Source organism: Theobroma cacao, chromosome 1 (assembly GCF_053813885.1).
Source record: "Theobroma cacao isolate CCN51 chromosome 1, ASM5381388v1, whole genome shotgun sequence".
Taxonomy (NCBI): Eukaryota; Viridiplantae; Streptophyta; class Magnoliopsida; order Malvales; family Malvaceae; genus Theobroma; species Theobroma cacao.
The window spans coordinates 8608735-8632016 of record NC_142639.1 but is presented as its reverse complement, the minus strand read 5'-3'; the positions used below and the strand labels follow the sequence as shown (position 1 = coordinate 8632016).

Below are 23282 nucleotides of genomic sequence, written 5' to 3'. Positions count from 1 at the left end.
ATTATTATGATCCAACCAAACCCAATTCTTTTAAAAAGACCAAAACAGAAAAGAAAATGAAATGAGAGAAGAAAACCCCACGCGAACGACGGGATTAGAGTCTCCTTTTATAGTCCCAACTGCCGATTGCTGCATCCCGAAACCCTACTTTTGGGATAGCACTAAACGCTGCGTCGTGAGGTCTAGGAGTTGTTGTTTGTAAAAGAGATGATTAAGGGGATAATGTTCGAAAAAATTTATGAACAATTTAAAAATATCAAATAAATGTCTTTAATTTAATTTATTTTTTATTTTAAGTCAAATCAGTTTATTGTTAATTATTAATTAAAATACAATCTATCATTTTATACTCATATGCTACTAATATAATATTGAGATTAAAAATAAAAATATCAAATAGTTATCTCATCATGTCATATTAATATATATTAACATGTCACATGATAGACAAATGGCATTCATTTGATACAATGACAATGTACAGCTTCTATACACTATCAGATGATACAATAATACAACTCTATTAAAATAAATATAATTTTTTAAGAGATTTAAAAATAAATTTTATCAAAATTTTCTTAAAAATAAGTACTTTAATTTTGTGAACAATGTCAATTATCTAAATCTTTTTTATAGTCCTTTGTCTTTTTTTTTTTTTTCTAATTTCAAGTTATAATATGGTATTTGTCAATGATTTATTCCATTAATTACCCTAACTCAATCACTAATGAAGCAAGACATACTAAGACACTCGACTTGAGTGATAATCAAATTTGATTTGAGAAAAGATATTTGAACCTTACTATTTTAATCAAGGGGATCATATTACAATTAATGAACCCAATGCTCGAATGCAAAAAAATTATAAAATTTACTGTTAAAACAATTGTGCAAATTATTTTGTTAGAATTACACTACAATGTTATTGGTTAATTAAACTACAATACTGTTAATTTATTAGAGTTGAACTATAATTCTACTAAATAATTAAAAATAGACTATTAATTAGAATTAAATTATTTTTTTAAGTAAGTAAAATTAAATTATAATACTATTAATTAATTAAAACTAGATTAGAAATAAAATTAATTTTATGCGTGCATGTTATTTTACTTATATATATCTATATACTTTGTTTTGCACTGTCGTTGTAGATGTGACAAAAGCTGGTTGTGCTTTGTAAGCGGGTTGGGAGGTCTCTTCACCGTAAGAGATCAACTAACAGTGGGCTACAAAATAAATGTGTGAAGAAGATGCCACGTACGTCTGCAAACTTGTTCCATCTAACGGTATCGCAATTCCACTCAGACTCAGTAGCTGGTTTTATTTACTAAATGTAGAAGAGACAGCAGTAGTCTTGGCAATCAAATATCCATAACAATTCCGCCAACCCAAATTAATGATGGAGCCTGCCTGCCTGCCTGCCAGCCAGGGTTAAAACTTTCAAAGTAAAAAACACAGGAAACGAACTCAATGTTCCTTCAGTTCACACTATGTTGGACGGTAATAGAGTATGTGTTCTCTTTACTTTAGTTAATGAAAAACACAATAAATGTATCTCATAAGGCCAGGGGGGGATCAACTCAAGCTGAAACAATGCCAAAAAACAAACAAATAAATAAATAAATAAAAACAGCCCACCATAGTGAAGGGAGGAAAGAGGCTTTGTTAAATGACTGGAAGAGGAGTAAAAAAATTTTCAGAAGAGTTTGAACGGTCGGCATCGATCGTCAATCTTATCCTGAATTGCAGATTGTGGTTGAAATTCAAAATACTGATGTAGTGAGATGAGCAGCATTAATGGTGTGCCTGAGTCATTTTTATACAATAAATATATGTATACTGGAAAAAAGAAAAAAACCAAGATTCTATTTTTTTTGGATTATATGTATATATGTAGATGGAATTGGTGAAGATGGCATCAGTCGGTAAGACATCAATGCCTGCTAGTTCCAGGTTTAGGTAAGAGAAGTTAAGGGGTTAAGGCATGGCCATTAATATTGAGAATTATTGTGATCAAAACAATGTTTCCTTGTGTCAACGCTTTGCTCATTTTGTCACGAAATGTGAGCTCGCCTGCCGCTTCCTACCCTAATACTTAAAGCTATACTACACTGATATATACATGCACACACACATAAATTAAATGAAACAATTGTTAAAACGATGAGGTTGGTAATGACAAATATTAGATGAAGCAAGTCATTTTTTTTCCAAGGTACCCACCAAAATGTTGAATTAATATACAGATGCTTTAGTAAATAATTATAAGGATTTTTTTTCTTGTACTCATACTAAATACAAGAGTAAGAATTTCATTTTCATTTATCGATATAAAAATAAAATTCTTGTGATTTCATCTTTTACTTTTTAATATATTTCAAATTCATCACTATTTTTCGATTAAAACTTAAAAGCATGATGTAAATATAGTTGCCTATATTAGTGTCATGTGCATGACATGGGAGTGATTCGTGCTGTATATATATGGACATACATGTGCACAACATACCAATGGAAGAATGTATCATAAATATTATAAAAAGATGTCATAAACATAAATTCTATCTCTCATGCATGAAAAAGAAACCTACCTACAAGTTCACGGACTATGTATGAATTTTACTATTCAATTGATAATTCAACATAAATTAACCTTTTAAAAATTTATGCGTTTGTGTTGTTCGAAATATTACAACACTAGGTAATAAATGAAATATAAGGCAGCAAGGTCAATTTGGTGTGGATAAGGTAACTTAGGCCCTTGCCAGTTGCCACTTGCAGCCCTGATTTGGCAACCAACCCCGGTCCCCCTCTCCTCTTCAGACTTGAGCACCTAAGCGCAATGGTAAGATTAGACATTTTCCTTTCATGACATTGGCAACAGCAGCCAGGCCAGACCAGATCAAAGGTGTCATGGCCTTGATCTACCCACCTTTCCTCCAATTGGCATTGGTCAGAGTTCCAGATGAGCTCACACACACACACAAAGAAAAAGAAAAAGGAATTTCACCTTAACAAGAATATGTTTTCAAAGGAACAGAGACTTTGACTAGTTCAAATTCATTCAACCAAATCTATCACCTAGTCTATTATATAGAGAGGAAAAAAGCAGCCAACAGCTCTCAAAGGCACCCACCCAAATCCTGTAAGCATGTAAAATAGGTAGCTGAAACATCAAGGCACCTCTTCCGTTCGTGCCTTATAAGACCAGTGAACAAAATGATCCCACGAAGCTTTTCAGTACCTCCCTTGTCCTTGTTTTATTGCATGAAAATGTTCATTTAATTCATAACCTGTGCTAAAGAAGCTCTGCAGTCCTGCAGCATTGTAATTGCCCGGTTCCTTCTTTTTGGTCAATTAGGATTATTTATTAATATGATGTTAATTAATTGAAATATCATAATAATTTTATTTTTCACGTATTAATTATTGGTTTTAAGTTGAATATTCATTTTAAAATTTAATATGATATTAAAGTAATTATTGTCTTATATTCTTTTAATTTTGAAGTCAGAAAAGAAAATTATATGGGGTTTTTCCATTTGAGCATTGGATTTGGAGGAATTAATTTAACATTTTTGTGAATCAATACCATTATTGAAGGAGAGTAGACCTGACTAATGGAAATAGTGAGAAATTAATTCTGATTTAAAAAAAGGTGCATTTCCTCCGTGGCCTGAGCTTGATGGCTGATTGTGCAAGCAAAGCAAGCTCTACCCTTAATAAAAACTATCCTTGAATATTGTCTTTCATGTTCATCAGTCTCTCCCTGCGCATTAATTTTATAAGCAACTGGTAGTTGCTCTACCGTACTAAATATATACGTCTACACCTTTAATTTCTTTAATTAAGTCTCCCCACCCCCTTTGTCGACCACTAATTTTATTATATATAGTTTGCTTCCCTTTTGTTGCTTCACTTCTAAAATTCACCATATGAAAAAAGGTGGTCTCTCTCTCTCTTTACTTGGAGGATTCACTAGCAAAGTATTTGAAATTTGTTCTCTCTCTCTCTCTCTCTCACTCTCTTTCTCAAGAAAGACAGCGTTCATATTTTGTCTTTCTCACGAAACACTTGAACTCAAACATCTTTTCAAAGAATCCGAGGTCATAAACTTCAGTCTCTTTGGATGCAAGTGAAACAAAGTTGCATTCCTTTTTGCTAATTCTAGAGTCATTTGTCAATCCCAGTCTATATCTTGTGTTAGAAGATAAATATTGCCATTAATTTGCTCATCAGCAATCTCCATTTGGTTTCCACCGATTTCCTATAAATAGAAACTAGTAAAGAAGCCCCGTAGAAGCAGAGAAGTAGTTGATTAAAGCAACAGTCCCCAGTCCGGTGAACGGTATTTGAGAGAGAGATGAATAGTGCGAGCCCTCGAAAAGAAAAAGATATGCCAATCTCAAGAAACTGCGGAGGAAATGGCCACATTATCTTTTCTTCAGGAGTCGGTACTGGACCGCCCTCTCCAAGCATGGAAGAAAACCTTAGAGCTCACAAGAAAGTGGTGAGGTACAGGGAATGCCTGAAGAACCATGCAGCAGCCATGGGAGGAAACGCCACGGATGGGTGCGGAGAGTTCCTGCCGAGCGGCGAAGAAGGCTCCCTTGAGGCGTTCAAGTGCTCAGCTTGCAACTGCCATAGGAACTTCCACCGAAAAGAGATAGAATGTGACTGCCCCTTCAATTGTTACCACTCCGCGCTCCTCAACAACGCTACGGGGAGAAAACTCATCTTGGGTACTCCTCATCACAACTACATTCTGGGTGCTTCTGCAGCTGCTGGTACCTTGATTTCCTCCAGGGCAGAACCACCTCATCAGATGATAATGTCCTACAAAGGAGGCTCAGTCCCTTCAGAAACAGATGAGAAAGATGACGGAGGAGGAGGTGCAGCAAGGGTAAGTGGAAAGATGAGGAAAAGGTTCAGGACCAAGTTCACCCAGGAGCAGAAAGAAAAGATGTTCAACTTTGCGGAGAAGGCTGGATGGAGGATTCAAAAGCTGGATGAGTCTGTTGTGCAGCAGTTTTGCCAAGAGATTGGAATCAAGAGGCGAGTCCTTAAGGTGTGGATGCACAACAACAAACAAAGCTTGGCGAAGAAGGACAGCTCTGAAGGTTGAAGCCGTAGTCAAAACAATAATTGGATCTTACATCTTTCACTAGTATTAATTCTTAGAATTTCGTAATCTTTTTTCCTCTAAGATAAGCTACGTGCGTCCTGTATGCCTTGCAATGTCCCCCAGTCTTTGTGAGAGTTATTAATGTTCTATGCAACTGTACGAAATGTACTGCATCATTATGCTGTTTTACAACTTGCACTTTTCTTTTATCAATTTTATCTCTCCTTTTTCTTTTCTTTCGGTAATAATGGTAAAAATTAAATTAAAAAAAAAAAAACCAAACCCCTTCCGATATTTTATTACTATTTACTAAGGATTTTCAAAATACACATTTATAAATTAAAATTAAATCTAGAAATCAAAAATGATAATCTATTTTTTTATCAATACACAAAAAGTAATTCATCATAAATATCCTTAGTAAAATAATGTCAAATTTTATTCAAATTCCGTATACTTAATCTGTATATGTAACAAGCTTTTTGCCCTGATTACCAAATTCCCCATGGTTATGCATACAGTATTTTGCCTTTAAGCAGCAGAAACTTTAAAACAAAAAAAGCAGCAAATGTCACCATGCGGCTCTGATATGTAAGAGTATATATAGTTTTGTGTTGAAGCTTCGGAAAGCAGACACATTTTCTACATACAATCATCAACTGGGAACTACCGAAAGCAATGTGCTATATCTTCTGTGCCTGCCAGCTGCATGGAGAAAAGTCTAAGACTAAGCATGATTATAATGAGGTTCCATGGATTTTTGTTACTGCATGCTCACTGCACACTTGGTAATATCAGCTTTGTGCAGAAGTATGAAATCTTCACTTTGAACACTTAATTTGTAGCTTGGATATATCACTTTGGTTTTGTTAGTTTAGTTTGGAGACATTGATTCCACTTTAAATGTACCTTTTGAAGAGTTGGGCCACAAATATCAAGTACCTTACACAATTGGGTATAGCAATTACAAATAAATATTTGAATCACTAAACAAAATGTAACTTAATTTGATGTTACGGATCAGCAGAGTTAAGCTTAGGATACCTAATTTAAATATGAAGTTAAATGTGAATTAGGGGGGGTTTAATTATGATAATCATTGGCACTAATTGATGCTTCCACGATCCATTCTATTGTACAATTAAGCTACTCCAAATGATGATTCCTATATTATTATAAAATGCTGCCTGTTGGGATTTGCTACACGCCTCATTAATCCTAACTTCTTTTCTTTATTCCTTAGCTTATAATGATGTTTTATTAGGCTAAGAGCATCCTAATAAGGTACCCTTTGATTAACTTCACTTTGAGTTGGATGGCCGTTAAAGGTTAATCCGTGATTCTCTCTGTTTGCACTTTTCATTCTTTCTGTCTTCTTTACCCCCAAAAAAAAAAAAACAGAAGTGATTTCTAATTATACAGATTTAAAATTAATTTTAATTTTATACATTTTTTATTTTTTAATATGATTTCATTTGAGTAATTCAATTGTTAGATTTCATACTCTATTCAGGAAAATCATGTATATTAAAATTTAAGTTTATTAAAAATATCTAATTATTTGTTTAAATAATAAAATTTCGATTGTTAAATTTATTTTTTTAAAAAAATAATATTTTCTACCATATGATAAGGAGATTGAATTGATTTGAAACTTTAAGTGAACAAAATTATAAAAAGACTAAAATTATAATATTAATGTAACTTGTTCCTCCTATATGTTATATACAACATGGAAATAAAAACAATGACGAAAAACCTCTCAATTCTGGCTTCATTTAATTCCCTAAATCAATGAAAGTTGATAACAGAACAGTCGTAGGAGGTCCAAGCTACTATTTCTTGGTGTGATCTTACATAGCAAAAATATGTCAGTCCATTAATTGTTATGAATAACACATTGTATATATAAATGCAACGCTTTCAATTCTTTTCTTTACAACTGCTAGTGGCAGTTGTAAAGCCTAATTTTGATCAGAGGTTTGTTAATATTAGAGTTCGTAATTTTGGACACAATTCATTAACATAACATAACATGAGAACGGTATGAAATTAAATTGTTTAGATTTAAAGTTATTGTGTTTTGTGTCTTAAACATGTCGATATTTATAAAACATCATAATTCCATGTTTCAGACGGATTAAATCATCTTAACTCGCATGTGAGGGATTTAACCAATTTAATTAATCGTTTTATTATGTCAATTTATATAATATGACATGTTTGATTCGTTTATGATATTCATTTAAATTAATCATGTTAATCATATTTAAATAGATTTATTGTGTCATATCATATAAAATTTAATTCGATTTGTTTAATAAACATTTTAATCGTGTCATGTTTATATAACACGAGTAATAAACGTATCTAGCTACATATTTTAAAATCTTAATTCGTTTAACTAATCTTGTCATATCATGTTTATTCAAATAATTGTTAATATCAAATTTAAACACGACATGCTAAGATACGACAATAAAAATTATCAAATATAACTAACACTCATTTATTATAAATATTTGTGAGACAACTGATTAGCTTGACCTTCATCACATCTGCCGCAATTGAAAAGGATAATTTCACATTTAATCCTAAAATTTCTCATATTTTTTGTAATAAAACCCTAAAGTTATGGTAAATTATTATTTTGATAGGGAGAGAGGACGTGTTGTAATGAGTGAATCAAGTTGCGCTAGAGGCAATAGAGAGGAAAACTGGAGTAGGTTTTGAAGTATAAGTCCTTTGGTGGCAAATGGTGAGGGGGAGGTGATGGATTACAACGAATAAAAAAGGTTGAATAAAAAGAATATTAGGAAAAGTCTTGAGAGAGCTTTCAGGATAATTTCTACTGGGTTTCTAATGATTTTTGATTGCCTCTCAACCTCTAAGGTTATCATATTTATACTAATCAAAAGCACTTTCTTAGGAATAGTTAGGAGAACACGTTCAATCATGAAAGAGCGTGCTTGTCATGCAAGAACAGCTAAAGAACGGCTTATGGAATATTAAGAGAATGACCATATAGTTGGGTAGTGTGCATAAGTTTTGGGTAAAGGAATAATGACACTTGATAGTAAGCCATATGTATTCTTTAAGGAAGAAAGAAAGAAAAAAAGGTAAAGCACATGTACTTCAAGAAAATATTAAGAAAAAGTCTTTTTAACTATCTCCATATTTGAGCCACCAAATCATGCTCTCCAGAACATCCCAAATGTGAAGATAACTCATAAACTTTCCCACTCGTTTTGAGCTACTTTCACCTTCTGTATAAATAACCGTTCCATACTTATTCTTGGACACTTACGCGTTTGGATCGACCTTGGCTGCTTTCGCGTTGGAATGCCCCTGAGCACTTCCACACTTGGAACTTCTTTGGCCGCTTCTATGCTTGGAAGGCTTCTATAATACAATACTTCAAAAATAATAGTTAGTCAAAATTAGACACCTACAACTATCAAATTAACTTTCATAAAAATAATATTTTTTATAAATTTCACCTCATCTATCTTAAAAATTTAAATCCAAAACTTTTAAATTAAAATTTCAATTTCTAACTTTTAAACTGTACCTTTAATTGAAATGAATATATAAAGATATGATGTTACCTATGATTACAAGGGCTAGAAAATTGTCATTAGTGTCCTTCCAGAAAAAATGGTCATTAGCTGTAATATATAAATATATATATATATATATATATGAAAAAAGAAATCTAATGTCAGCATTTTGTTATTGTTGAAAATTCTTAGAACTTGTTCCTTTATCACTTGCTTACATTTTTACCTATTTCTTTTTCAGTTTTTGTTTCATTGTAAGAATAGTATACAAAGGTGATAGGTACCAAAGGTAGAGAGGAGATCATGAATCCACGTGGATGATTGTAACTCAACATAAATGGTTCATCTTTCTCGTGGACCTCATGCTACATACATGTATTGGTAGTTCTGTGGAATGAGTGTTGGACCATATTTGTTCATCACGTAAAGTTGAATTAGTTTTTGAACACCAATGATGTAACAATTGGCTGCAAATCCTCGTGAAATTGGTTATTCAAACCCAAGTTATTGTTCTTGTAGAACTGTTGAGATAAGGAGTCAGTGTTTTCATTTTGTACCTTGGATTACAGAATTGGAGGTGTCTCCTTGAAGACATTTTGAGAATGCCAATAAATCAAGGCATATTGACATAGTTTATGAAATCTGTTCACTGCATTTATTAGTACATTTTAAACAAATCAAATTTACACCATCCCAAGTTCATATTCTGTATACAAATCAACACAATTCTTCCCAACTGTGTGCTGCAAACAAGCCTTTGCCCATTGAGGACTCAACACCCACTGGACAGGTAGCGAGCTGTTGTAGCACAAACTTGTCAAGTATCAAATTTAATTGGAACAAACTTCTAGCATTTCATACAATTAACATAAGTCAATGTGTAGATCTACATACTGCATAGATTGAACATAGGACTCACTCTTCCCTGTATCTTATTTATTGAGATTGAATGGATGGAATTAAAAGAGGTGATATGGCAGGGAGTTCTGAAATGGATATTCAGCTGGCTGCTGTGAACTGGTAAGAAGCATAGGATAGAGAACCAAGTTCCCAGCTCTGATGGATAAGTTTTGCCTTTGAGCTTTCACCAGCAGCGCCCATGGCTACATGCAATGGATAGAAGTGGTCTGGCCAAGGGTGAGCCATCTTTGCATATGGTGCCTTCTCTTGAAAGTGGTTCACATCTTCATATCTACAAGCAGAATCAAGTGACCACAGGAGTCAAACTACCCAAAAAGAAGAAGAAAAAGAAAAACAATACAAGCAAACAAACAAAAAATCTCATTGGAAATATTTATGGAAATCCCATATCATGACCCAAAGACACAGTAAATTCATAAGTTGAAAAGGAAAACTTGCTTATTTATAGAGAATGTTAGCATTTCCCGCTATCTTTTTCTTCTTTTTTTTATCAAACAAACACCTTTGTAAAGAAGATGTTGTAATCTTAGACTTGCACTCTGTACAAATATGGAGTCCATATTTCAAATGGATTTTCCCTAAAAGAACTAATTTTGGACCCAACAAAAACAGATTTAAGTGAAGAACAATCTTAAACGGTAACAGCATCAACAGACAATGTGAAGAGGAAAAGCCTAAACCCCAACCAAAACAGACACCATGGCATAATTGCATTTAACTGGCAAAGCTGAGTTCAGTTAAATATACACTTGGAAGGATTTGAAAAAAAATGGACAAGCAGATGCCATAAAGCAGACCTTAAGGATCAGAACCAAAATCCAATCATATTCAGAACCCCATCTAATCGTCTGTGAATACTACTGTTAGAGATAGCCATTTGACAGTATGGTCAAAGGGATAGAAAAGTGATTTAAATAACATTAAAATGTTTCAGCTTTCTAACCCGTATCATTTTCTAAGTCAGTCAATTTGCTAGTTTGATCATTTTGCTCATTAGAAATTAGAGGAAGGCTAGACATCAGCCACCCACTTAATGAAATTGAACCTCCTTGTTTAAATACTAATTGCCCATTGATGTCAATCTGAAAATGTATAAAAAATATTAAAAGGAAAAATGATATTAGAAAGAATAATAACCTTCCTTCAAGGAGAGCATCTTTAAGCCAAGTATCAAACTCCGAAGCCCAAGGAACAACAGCACCGTTCAAGTTTCCTAGTGCCCTCAAGTTATGAGTGGCGGCTCCAGAACCAATGATGAGAACACCTTCATCCTTGAGAGGGGCTAAAGCCTTTCCCAAGTTGTAATGGTAAGTACCATCCCTTCTGGACTGAACAGAGAGTTGGCAGACTGGGATATCCGCCTCTGGGTACATGAGCATGAGTGGAACCCAAGCACCATGGTCAAGCCCGCGTTTTTTATCCTCGTCAACACGCTTCAAACCAGATGCCATAAGCAATTCCTTCACTCTTTTTGCCAACTCCGGAGCCCCTGGTGCTGGATATTTCAGCTGGGAATAAAAGGGGAAGAGTAAGGAATATATTTATGAAAGTATACAACAACATAAGGTTGCTCAGACAATAATTTCCACAAATTAATACAAACCTAATCGCCTAAATCCATGTTAGATTGAATTAATATCCTCCGTTTGTTGTCTAACTTTTCAGAAAGGAAGGATCAATCTAGCAAAGTGCAAAGTGAACAAAACAATAGTAATAGGAAAGGAGGTAGGGTAGGTAAGGCACCTTGTACATTTTGTCGGGGAAACCATAGAAGTCATAGATGGTATCATTGCGCTGAACCATGTTGACGGCGGGATAGGAAGTGTCCCAATGACCAGAAACTACGAGGATGGATTTGGGTGTTTGGCCAAACACCGTGTCCTTCCATGACTGCAAGAAGTGCCTCGCCGGAAGCGAGTCATCTATCGACAGAGTCGGCGATCCGTGTGATATATAGAACGTATCCTTCATCGTCAACGCCATTTTGATCATATATTGAAGAATAATTTGCAAATGACAAACTAAAGACCAATATAGATTTTATACCCAACCCCTGTCCCCGCTCGGCCTGCGCTGGCAGCCACCTAATTTAGACCCCGCCAGCCAAAATTTTCCATACGGTTTCTTTTGTTTCTTTTCAAAATATAAAATTTACGGAAGCCCCTGCTTTTTATTCTAAAGTCAAATCAACCCTTTATCTTTTCGCTCTTTGCCATTTTGGTCCCTTTCTTATTTCTTCTGTCCACAAGACAAGAGCCACGAAAAATACAAACAGTTCCATATCGACCACCTAACAATTGACCTATCGGACCGAAATTCGAGAAACTGTATCATCATAGCTGATTTCGATCGGGTCTATCTCAATTTAACACAACAGCATGAAAAGGATCCCAATATCATTTTTCATATATATTTTTTAATGGACAAGTGGATCAATCTCTTAGTAAAACAACTACAGGAAAAGTTTATTTCTCATTCATTTTAGATTTAAAACATTTGGGATGTTCCAATCCATGCATGTCACATCAAAGGTTATATTATTTAGATTCCGATTGTTATTCTTTATGAAATTAATTCAGATAAAGTCAAATTGAGGTTTCTTTTGTATTATAATTCATTACTCTATTTAATTTAAAACGCAGTAAAGATATAAAAAACAATTTATACTCAATTAAGTTTCAAATTGTTTGATGTTGAAATCAAAATTAAGCTTAAGTTTAATCCAATTCCAATTTAATTCAAAATTGTTTGGATTTAATCAAATTCCAATCAACTATGAGATCGTATACGTTTAACTGAGTGGCGTCAAGCAATTTTTTTGAACTGAGTCACTTTTGTTGGCGAAGAGAATAATTTTTTTTTATCACTAAAGTTTTGATCCAGTGGTTGCTCTCTCACCTAAGTTTGCTTAACAAGAAGAGGGTTCTCCCATTTATTAAGCTGTTCGCTTGAAGAGAGAAACCAGAATAGGGGCGACAGTGGCACTGAATTGAATTTGTGAAAAACGGAATACCACGAGAGTGAATATAGAAAAAGTGGGGGCACTTTCCGAAATGATAAAGTAGTGGTTTGTGCGCCCGCCTCGCATGAGCAAAGCATACGTTGGCAATTACGTCAGAGTCGTTTCCTTCCCGTTCGTTCACAACTAAAAAATGGTTTTACAGAGATATCTAGAATTCTGAAAATTTCAATGGTAAGTGGTTTTAACGCGGTGGCAGGGGCCCCAAAGGACCCACCAATAAACCCAACCCATACTTCCTAGCTAAGTAACCAACATGTCGAGACAGTCTATGCTTAAAATATGTCTGATCAATTAAATATCACCCAACACCTACCAAAAATATAATATTATTAAAACAAAATAAAAATTAAATCACACTTACCAATAGAAGAACAAAAACCGTGATGTGCTCATCTCAGAACGAATGCAAGGATAAAGTTGCACAATTACTTTCATCTAAGAATGATGGCTTAGGCAAAAACAAGCAAAAGGTACGGATGAAATTTCCATAAATAACATTACTAGATGAATTTTCTCACCTCAATGTCTCTTCATTCGCTTTTTCTTTGCTGTTTGGAATGTTTGAGCTCCTACGGTAGCGTAAGTCCTAAGCTTCTCAAGGATTGTCCTCTCGCTTATACGCAACACCAAAGAATGATACAGTTTTCTTTCTTTCATGCAACATCTCTTTAGAGCTTCTACATCGTCATTTATCGACTTTGAACCATAACAACTCTCACGAATGTCGGCAAGCGCCAAGAGGGCACTGCAAACCTTTTCTGTCAGCAACAGATCCTTGCTTATTTCTGAACTTCTGTCCCATGTAATGTCGTGCTTTTCTGATAAGATTATGCCTACGCATCCATTAACCTTATCTGCCATGCAGATGCTAATATCCAACTTATGGCATGCATCCTCTGGCAATAACATTATGTATAATAAAGTCAGTAGCTCCGTTTGGGGTTCCCCATCAAATGTGATCTCAAAATATTCGGAGTTCTCACTTCCACATCCAGAGTAATCTAATCTTCTCCAAAGGGACAACCTGGCTCTGCAGTACCGATTAGAAAACAAAGAACAACCCCACTTGAGAACCAATTCCAAATCGATGTTCACTATATCAAATGGATTATTAGGCTCTGTAAATCCATATCTGTGAAGCAAAGCAGCATTGCCGAGTGACCCATAAGTGTTAAAAACCTGAGATGGAAAAATTTTTAGAATTACTCAAGAATAGGGGGCTAGCTTGAGAAAAGCTTGATGTGAAGAACTAAAACAGGAAATGAATTTTCAGCAGGTAAAATCAATCAAACTACCTAGGATGATACACAGACGTGCTTTCTGACAAGGTGAAGGCAAGATTCATCAATCTCAGTGCACAAATGCCAAAGCAAAGGACAAGTTCCAAAGAAGCAGCAATGGCATATGACAAAATTAGAATCAAATAATTATATCAGAGAAAATGGAAAAAAACACAAGATCACTTTGAGAGAAGATGAAAAAGCCTTTGTCAACTAACTGCCCCCCCCCCCCCCCCCCCCCAAACGCATACACCCACACACACACACATGTGGAAGGCAAATTTGAAAAAAAAAAGTAAGTAAAAGAAAAGGGAAATATTATTACAAGAGAGAGACTCATTACATTGGTTTTTTTTTTTCTACGTCGAGCTTAAACTTATTTGAAGGGCTTCTTAACTGTTATTTGGACTTTTACTCTATATAAAATAATCTTGTTTTTGTTTCAATAATAAACATGAAAGTGGCATTATTTGTATCAACCCATTCCTATGTTTTAATTATTGTTCGCTCCTAGAGACTCCTTCTCTGTACGACAAGTTCTTATGTTTTGGTTTTGTTTTCTACTACAAGCATTATCCAGAAAACCTACTTAAAATTGAAGACCAAGGTTTTTGTTTTCTACAACAAGCATTATCCAGAAAGCCTGATTATGAGTTGGAGATCAAGGTTTTAAATTGCAAACGCAGAAATGTAGTGGTTATCACGATTGTGGAAATGGTAGACACTACATCATGCATTATAGATATTGCAGTCAAGAGATTTTCTAAACTTGGTAAATACAGAATGAGGTAAATAATAGTTACAACCTAAGTAATTCTTCCCATATAATACATACAAGTAGTTTCTTGTCCTTTTATTTCTTTTTGATTTACAATAATATCAGAAAGTACAACATACAATTATATATTAAACAAACAAACAAACAAAGCACAGTGTATTTTTTCTTGATTGTGACTGACTAGTTACTACTAATAACAAGAGTGTGTTAATTGGTATATGTATCAACTTCTAACTCTGAATTAATATAAAAACTGAAAGTTAGGCTTAGGCATAATAAAACTCTATAACATTATATTAAACTCATAAAATGTAATCCTTGTACCACGCTGAATTTTCACTCCTCTCCAGTCAAAATCTCCTATCCACCAATAATCTTTCCCTTCAAACTTTCTCCCATCATTCCCAAGATGCAAATTGCCTATCCAACCCCACTACCTCCCTTCTCTTTGTTTGTCATACATGATTGCCAGTCCCCAAGGACAAAATCCACACAAGTATAAAGCCAAGTCTTACATGTCTCACTCTCGATCATTTTACTCTCAACTGCTTTAACCATCTTCCTCATCACTCTTGCTCCTCCTGATGGCCTCAATAAGAGGGTCACAAGTCTTGGAAGGAAGGCCACTGCTATTGGCCTGTGATAAGTTCCCATTGGTCACTTGGGGATGCAAATATTAGCAGCCAATAAGTAGATCAGTAACAAAAAATTGTCAATGAGTTTCTCTCTCACAGCTATCACAGTAACAAAATTTGAGAGAATAGAGAAATTTGTGTTAACTCTAACTTTAGCTGCAAGTTCAAAATGTCTTCAAACTTGATTGTTTAAAAGAAAATATAAGCCATGTGGTTGAATAAAAGCCTAATTCAGTAAGAGACCTATTTTCCTCAAAAGTTAACCTTATGCATCTTGGATTCAGAGTCTATCAACAAACCCCTCACATTACTCAAACTATTAATTGGTAGAAGAAACTAGGGAAGATAATTAAGATATAAAATAAGTAGAAGGCAAGAAAAGATGCTAACCTCAACACCTGATATGACATCTCTCACCATAATCATTTCCAGCATCACAGGATCATCTCCAAAAACTGACAAGCTCTCTGAATCACCGTGAAAGAACAAATTTTCACCAGTGGAAGCTGCACCTAATGCTTTCTTATTTTCGCCAGAAATTTTACTTAATTTGCTGTTATCAGTGTTGTCACTGTCAGCATCATCATCAGACTCTTGATGAGAGGTGAAGTGTACATCTTCTGCTCCAGTCTTGTGATTAAAGCTGAATTTCATGGAAAAGAGATAAAAGAAAAGAAAAAACTAAGACTAAGGTGCTGTTTGAGAAACTGAAAAATTCAACAGTGAAACATTATATACTGAATTTCTATTATAAAAATCATTTGGTATTCTACTAAAAGTTAAATCCTAAACATATATTTTATTGATTTTTTTGTAAGTATTTTATATCAGTAAAAGTAAAAAAGCAAAAATAAATAGTTAAAATACTAAACATATGTGAGGATTTTACATTAATATAATGTTAATGTAATTAAATGACAACTTTTTCCTTAAATATGATTGATTGCATATATTAAGTAGCTTTTAAGTACTTAAGATTTTCAACACTTTTTCATTGAATATCTTACATTTAATTGATTTCTAAAATGAGTCATCAAATGCATTGAAAATTTAAATTTTCGATGAAATATCAAACACACCCTAAGAAAACATAATATATGTTTATCATGCTGTGTTATCAGACTACACTCCAAAAGAGAGTACGAATATAAAAACCCTAATCACAAACTTAGACAATGCTTTGGCATTTTGCCAATGTACCATGGCTGCAAAGATCAAATATAAAAAATAGTACTACATACCATACCCAAGAGTCTGAGCAATGGCTTGAGGTAGGAGCTACTCCCTTCATTAGGTTGGCATGCATTTAGATAATTCACTTAACACTTGATGGTAGTTCACCCAAAAAATTTCAAAGCCCCAAAATATTTGTAAATAGGTAAATCTTCCACAACCTTCTTAAATGATGATGAAGATATAAAAATAAAGAGGGTATACTTACAGATCTGCCAAAGGAACCATCCCAGATCCATGGTATTCATCTATCTCGAAAGACCGAGAAGTAATAAGACTTTTTGCAGCAAAGTATTCTTCAACACTAAACGAGCTTGGAGAAAGCTTTAGAGGTGCCGAATACGCTATGGGAAGAATATTTTCTTTCCAATCCTCATAAAGAAGAGCTTGATCTTCCTTAACTGTCTGCCTACAGGTATAGAACAAATTATCAAAAAAAAAAAGGGGGATATTTCAAGGTATAGAACAAATTATCCCATGTTTTCTCTTCTCCCGTTTTCCATTATTGTTCTTTGAAAACAATGAAAAAAAATCCTTTTTTTTTTGTTGTCAAATTTTGGCTCATTTTTCTATTTTATTAAACAAACATATCTTCCCCCACATTCTCTACTTTTTATGAAAATGAAAACAGAACAGTTTTGTTTTCTGAAACCAAACAAAGCTTAGCATTCCCAAAACCCTAGTTTCAAGCTTTTAACATACAATTCTCAGAAATATGCCATCCTCTCTAATTGTTAATCCTTACCTTATGGGATGCTTTATAAGTCATCAACCAACAAGAAGGGCATAAGATCCCAACACCAAAAACTGAAAAACATCAGTTTGCAGATACATCATACCTCATGTAGCTCAGTCCCACAGAGTAAAGAATCCACCTCCTCCAGAGTCCAAACCAAAGGCAAGCACTCTTGACTTGGCAAAAGCTGAAGGTAACCAGCCCAAGGAGAGTCCTGACCCAAGCTCTTTTCGTACATCAAAGCCACAGACAGACCTAAAGAACCATCCAAACCACCGGCCTCAATCATTTCGCGAGCCCCACTGGTCTTGATAGTGAGGCAAGCAGTCTTTGGTATTTGGGCGACCACATCACCTCCCTTTAAATCACACAAGGCTCGCACTGAAATCCCTTGTTCTGGGCAGTCTGTAAACTCAATTGCATCGCTGAATTCGATTCCTTGGGATTTCATCCACCTCTTGAATGCCCTCAGTCGTCTGTATGTAGATAGAGACAGTAGAAACTGATGAAACTCTTGTTTTTGCAGTTTGAGTTAAATTTGTTCGTTTGATAGTAATTCCAAAACCACCAATAACCGTTGAAGAGAATGCTAACATTGGTGTATGCACTTTGATAAAGAATGTGTTACCTGGAGGCCATGGGAGAAGCAGCTTGGACGGCGTGAGCTTCTTCACCTATATGTTTTGAGTAAAAAGATTCAGCTGTTTTAGGGCACTCCTTTTCCTATTATTTAAAGCATCTTATCTTGGAAGCGATTTAGCTTTCATACTCAAAACTCAGAAATCCACTGCTCTTTTAAGGTTAAAGTCCCAAATTGCTGCCTTCATATGGTCGCTGGTGCACTTTTGCGCCACTCCGTTTCGAATTGAATTTAGATACTGAATAATTTATTTTTTATTTTACAAATTTTGCCAATTATATTAAAAATTAAAGAGTTTTATCTAAAATTAATATTTCAATGGAAGAAATAAATATTATTTCTTGAAACATTTTAAAAATAATAAAATAGACATTCAATTTGAAGCGAAAATAGTATAATATTTTTAATACATTAAAAATTAACGCATTAATCATCAATTATTATATTAATATAAAAATATTATTATAAATAGTGTTTTAACTTTCCTCAATAAATATGTACAAATACTCATTTAGCAAACCCTTTTTACTTTAACAAATTAAGTCAAGATTGTTATTTTATGCACAATATGTTCACTGAATAATTAATTAATTTATTAGTGAGTAAATAAAAAGGCTAAGGCCATAAGAAGAGTTTATGTAATACCAGATTTGTGTTTCTTACCATTCACCACTACAAAATTCCATCTATGTAGCATCAGGGAAACGCACCATTAAGGGCAGAACCAGCCTGGTTCACACCGCTGCAGTAAACTTTCGGCGAAAAGATGCTTCCTCGCTTCGTGGGGATTGGAGAACTACCCAACTTGTGCTTTACACCATACATTATAAAACTGGAGAAACCTCTTGGAAGATCGAATGAACTCCAGAAAGGAAATAAATAATAAGTATACACAACTATTCTACAACCTTTTACATTTTGTAGCTAACAATCACCATTGATCCCATTTATTTAAGAAATCATTCCACATTACCGCTGCTATTGATTCTCGTAAAGATGAGGCGATTTGTTCCTGAATTGAGGAAGCAAACTGCAGTTCAGGTTGCTCATCAAAATCAGGCAATTCATCCACTGTCACCCCCTCCCTGCTAGAAAACAACCAATCATGTCTTTCCTCACGCCGGATGTAATTATGTAGAACACATGCAGCTATAACTATATCCCTTTGAATATGAAAGGCATATTGAGGGGCAAGTTTGAGAATTGGAAATCGAGCTTTCAGCACATCAAAAGATCTCTGTATGACATTTCTAAGAGAAGAATGGCGGTGATTAAAGAGCTCCTTTGCATTTCTGGGTAATTGATTAGCACCTCTATATTCATGCAGGTGATACCTAACTCCTGGATATGGGGAAAGAAATCCTTCCATGTTGGAGTAACCCGCATCAACCAAATAATACTTTCCTGTTAACAGCAAAAAGTTTAGGGCAAGTCGGTTTCACTTTCATCCGCGTGACATGCAATATTAAGAAAAACTTCTGGCCACAAAAAATAATATCAAGAAAACAATTAAACAATCTTTATGAAGATGCAACAAAAACTTTGGACCTGGAATTGAACAGAAATGGACATTCTTATCCAATTTCATTTTTCAACTCACATTTCCACAAGACAAAACATAACGACTCCCTCCCACCCCCACTTTCCGGAAAAAACAAAAAGAAAGGTCGAACATAAAACCTTCAGGAATGTGAGGAAAATTCTGATCGGGATCATCTAGGACTGCTCTTAACACTCGTGAATCAGCAGCAGATCCTTCCCAACCTGGATAAACAAATATAAACTGTAGATCAAATGTGCAGGCTGCCAAAACATTTTGCGACAAAACACCTTTCCTGTTGCGAAAACGAGACTGATCTTTTGCAGGGACATGTGCAGGGATGTGCATTCCATCTATGACCCCAACACAATCCTGAGTGCACAGAAGTAAAGTAAATCACAAATGATAGAGATATAATGACAAAAGAAATAGGTTTATGGATATGAACCTTGAAATATGGGTAAAATCTGTTACTGTTAAGAATTTCAGATGCAGTACTGATATTTGGGGGCTGTAAGAACTCCCGTGAAAGTGACTTGATAGCCTTCAAAACATTATTAAAATGCCGACTTATGGTTTCACCCGAATGCTGAAACCGCTCTTGGATTACTCTGTTGCGCTCATTATGACCCACAATATTCAAGAAAATTGCCAGCTGCTCCTCGATCATAACACCAGCTGTATCACGTAACATACCTCTATGTCGAAGAGTGTTACATAGCTTGTGAAAGACATGTTTATCCATCCGAAACATTTCTCGACACAGATCATCAGGTCCTTCTAGCACCTCATTCATAAAACCACTTCCACTAGGTGATGAACTACAACGAGTTTGCCTAGTTATGCAATTATAATAATAGTAACCAGCAGCTGCTGCAACTAGTTCCATCTCATCCAATTCTAAGTCAAGGTCATCCATGCCTGTTGACTTATCTGTGAAATAAAAACTAATAAAGCCAGTGTAATGCAATGCAAATTATAAAAACACTATACACAGTGAATCACCCTTAAAAGAAAACCAAACAAACATCCAGTCCACAAAACCAAGCAATGATTTAGAAAATATAAATTAAAAAAAAAAAACACATGATAAGACCTCTAACTATCATTTTAGATTATTACACCAAATCAAGCAACCATAAAGTCAAGGTATTACAATAATATAAGTACCTAGGCACCACTATGCTCATACATACCAAAACCAAACGATTAGACTAAAAGATTCACAACTAACAGTGTCATTAAAACTATTCATCAAGTAGATAAAGAACTACACTTGCCCTGTAACCATGGCAACCTTTTATCACTCTTAAGAGATATAAATATTTCTCTAGCATTGGGGTTCTCAAATAAATCCAAAGCAAGAAAGTAAATCCGTTGATCAACACCTTGCATCTCATCTAACACTTTTATGCATTTGCTTATAGAAAACCGGTCTTCATTCTTCATAATTGCAGATGCCCTCATTTTTGAAGCGGCTGCTATTTCTAGCATAGCATCCACTATGGCATCTCCAGTAGCCTTCCGACTTCTCTTGCGCCGGCCAGAACTTGATGGTGTCGCAGATTGACGCTTGTGTCCATCTAGCATGTTCACATCATCACCAGAGCCCGAGGAAGCTTCATCTTCCACATAATTCATTGTTGCACTAGGATCAACAGACATGTTTTAAGTCTTGAAATGCATCAATATTGAGCGCTTTTGAACCCAACTGATTTCATTCCAGAATAACAATAACTTTCAGAATTATTCCAAATTTCCAAGAAAACAAAAAAAAAATCCATTACATAAAGTAATATTACAAATCCAATAGAGAGAAAAACTTTCAAAAATGAACCACAGCTGAGGACAATACAGGAATACACTAAGCAAGCTTTATATAAGATATGGTACATACAAACTCTCAGGAAACTAAAACAATTTCCATGAGGAAAATCAAAATAGAGAAAGAAAGAGTCAATAAAATAAACAAGACAGCAGTTATCAGCTATTGCGTTCAAGTATGATAACTGAACATTATAGTTTAAATGCTAAAATATGGAAAAAAGTGAATGATTTTTCTACAATTAACAAATTCCCACTGAAATACGTAATTTCTTCCACTTTGATTTCCACTACTTTTAGTTCTATTTTCTCACTGTGATCAAATATTGTGTTAAAATAAAATTTGAAACGAGAAAGTTGGGAAGAGAAACGGTGAGTAAATGAAAACAAAACGCAAATAAATAAGAAAGTGCAATGTCTGAATTTGATGACATAGATAAACCCTAAGATTGTCGTTCAAATTCATTGGCATTTTCATAAATAAAAAAATAAAAAAGAAAAGAAAATGGAAGACAAGAGAGTTAAGGGATATGACGAAAGAACTAACCTTCAGTTGGAGTGTTGCAGTGAAACAAATTTGAGGAGTTGGTTTCAGAGTTTCACTACTTCCCACGGAAAGGAGGAGAAGAGACCCAACCCAGTTACTGTCCCAGACTTGGTAGCGTCTTTAGAGTGAAATACTTCCCCCAACCCCACCCACCCATTATTATCGAAGACATTATTTTAAGGGTAAATACCCACACCCCTATTCTTAAAATTTTAATCAGATCTATTTTTTTTAAAATAAACAGTTCATTTCAAAAAATATTTTTCCTTAGATATATACGTCCAAACATTAGTCAACTGATAAATTTTTCATTTGTTTGATGATTTAGCAATATTGGAAGGATAATTTTACTATTTATTAATTTTAAAAATTATTATTTAATATTTTTTTACAATAAAAGGTCAAAATACCTAAGCAATCCTTGTACTCATGCATTTTCTTCCCTTTAATCCCTCAACTCAAAATCGTAACAATATAATCTTGTAATTTTAAAGATTACTTTAATTTAAACCTTTTAATATTTTTTTTTCGAAATTACTTTCTACAGAGTTAATGTCATTGCTGACGTGCCACGTGGCATGTCAAGAAAGGCACCACATGGCATGAACAAGAGAGTGACACGTGTTTGAGAGGGCATCACATGGCATGACAAGAGAGTGACATGTGTCTCTTTCTTGTTTTCTTTAAAAATATTATGTGCTTGTTAAGTTTATGTCATAACCCAATTTTCAAGCTATGACCGACACAAGGGACCAATGTACTCAGCCCACCAAGCCCAAGCAAGCCTACTTACATGATCTTATACGCTAATCAATATTCTTTTAGAATCTAAAATTTATAATACTCAATTACAATTCCTTTGAAAACAACTCATAAAACTCAGTCATATATTCATAATGGCATCATCAACCATTATATACATGCATATAATTTGACAAGTAAATCTCAGCATTTCACAACCAGTAGTCATATACACGTAATTAGATCTTGACCGTCAGCGGAGTGACTCTGGGCACAGTTGCTAACATTTAATGTCACGGTAAACCTACTGAGCAATGGATAGGGAGGAGCACCTCGTCCTAGGGTCCAATCACCTTTGACTCAGAAAAACCTAAAACATGAATTTTAAAAACGTGAGTACAAACTCAGTGAGTGAACATAGGAAGGGAACAAGCAACGTTAAGGAAGGTTTAGAAAACATGATGCACTTAAGTTCAAAACAATGCAATTTAATTTATCTCTATTTAAAAACCCCTCATTCAAACCCTTGGTCGTTTAGTTACTTGATGACAAAAGACTCATGAACAACAAGGAAGTTGAGAAGTGAAAACTTTAGTAGATTTCAAGCAAGTCAAGCATAATAGATTGACTCTCACCGCAGCGAAAAGGCATTCTCGCTGCAACGAAATTATAGCCAAATAAAAATCCAAGGGGCTTT

At 34.5% G+C, this 23282-nt stretch overlaps 3 protein-coding genes and 1 pseudogene across 4 annotated transcripts; 1 reads left to right on the top strand and 3 right to left on the bottom strand.

The window, feature by feature from the left end:
• Positions 1–4001: 4001 nt before the first annotated feature.
• On the top strand, positions 4002–5304 carry LOC18612008 (zinc-finger homeodomain protein 4 pseudogene; annotated as a pseudogene).
• Positions 5305–9320: 4016 nt separating this feature from the next.
• LIGB (catalytic LigB subunit of aromatic ring-opening dioxygenase family) lies at positions 9321–11693 on the bottom strand. The gene is made up of 3 exons (XM_007048564.3): positions 11353–11693; positions 10747–11117; positions 9321–9880 (listed from the first exon to the last, which is right to left on the bottom strand). The coding sequence occupies exons 1-3, from the start codon at positions 11599–11601 to the stop codon at positions 9688–9690; spliced, it is 813 nt and encodes a 270-aa protein (XP_007048626.3). The 5' UTR covers positions 11602–11693; the 3' UTR covers positions 9321–9687.
• Positions 11694–12941: 1248 nt separating this feature from the next.
• LOC18612006 (SET domain-containing protein) lies at positions 12942–18732 on the bottom strand. 2 transcript variants are annotated; one of them, XM_007048560.3, is made up of 6 exons: positions 18597–18732; positions 17922–17967; positions 17397–17769; positions 16766–16962; positions 15715–15967; positions 12942–13810 (listed from the first exon to the last, which is right to left on the bottom strand). In XM_007048560.3, the coding sequence occupies exons 1-6, from the start codon at positions 18628–18630 to the stop codon at positions 13151–13153; spliced, it is 1563 nt and encodes a 520-aa protein (XP_007048622.3). In that variant the 5' UTR covers positions 18631–18732; the 3' UTR covers positions 12942–13150. The 2 variants fall into 2 exon arrangements, with proteins under 2 accessions (XP_007048622.3, XP_088659543.1); XM_088803417.1 differs by having other exon boundaries at positions 17922–18171; positions 18597–18727.
• Positions 18733–18778: 46 nt separating this feature from the next.
• LOC18612005 (uncharacterized) lies at positions 18779–21982 on the bottom strand. The gene is made up of 5 exons (XM_018128475.2): positions 21845–21982; positions 20862–21184; positions 19922–20406; positions 19614–19845; positions 18779–19337 (listed from the first exon to the last, which is right to left on the bottom strand). Exons 2-5 carry the CDS (start codon positions 21136–21138, stop codon positions 18865–18867), a joined length of 1467 nt encoding a protein of 488 aa, XP_017983964.2. The 5' UTR covers positions 21139–21184; positions 21845–21982; the 3' UTR covers positions 18779–18864.
• Between the last annotated feature and the right edge of the window lie 1300 nt (positions 21983–23282).

What these genes read in the sequence shown, in the direction of transcription:
- LIGB (XM_007048564.3), bottom strand. Translation starts at nt 11,601, where the DNA reads ATGATCAAAATGGCGTTGACGATGAAGGATACGTTCTATATATCACAC. An exon ending in TCCCCGACAAAATGTACAAG is followed by an intron (nt 11,118 to 11,352) that starts GTGCCTTACCTA and finishes TTTTATTCCCAG; the next exon opens with CTGAAATATCCAGCACCAGG. An exon ending in GATGCTCTCCTTGAAGGAAG is followed by an intron (nt 9,881 to 10,746) that starts GTTATTATTCTT and finishes TTCTGCTTGTAG; the next exon opens with ATATGAAGATGTGAACCACT.
- LOC18612005 (XM_018128475.2), bottom strand. Translation starts at nt 21,138, where the DNA reads ATGTCTGTTGATCCTAGTGCAACAATGAATTATGTGGAAGATGAAGCT. An exon ending in GATTTTACCCATATTTCAAG is followed by an intron (nt 19,846 to 19,921) that starts GTTCATATCCAT and finishes CTGTGCACTCAG; the next exon opens with GATTGTGTTGGGGTCATAGA. An exon ending in TTTTCCTCACATTCCTGAAG is followed by an intron (nt 19,338 to 19,613) that starts GTTTTATGTTCG and finishes TGCTGTTAACAG; the next exon opens with GAAAGTATTATTTGGTTGAT.
- LOC18612006 (XM_007048560.3), bottom strand. Translation starts at nt 18,630, where the DNA reads ATGCTACATAGATGGAATTTTGTAGTGGTGAATG. An exon ending in GTGGGACTGAGCTACATGAG is followed by an intron (nt 16,963 to 17,396) that starts GTATGATGTATC and finishes ACCTGTAGGCAG; the next exon opens with ACAGTTAAGGAAGATCAAGC. An exon ending in ATGTCATATCAGGTGTTGAG is followed by an intron (nt 13,811 to 15,714) that starts GTTAGCATCTTT and finishes TTTCCATCTCAG; the next exon opens with GTTTTTAACACTTATGGGTC.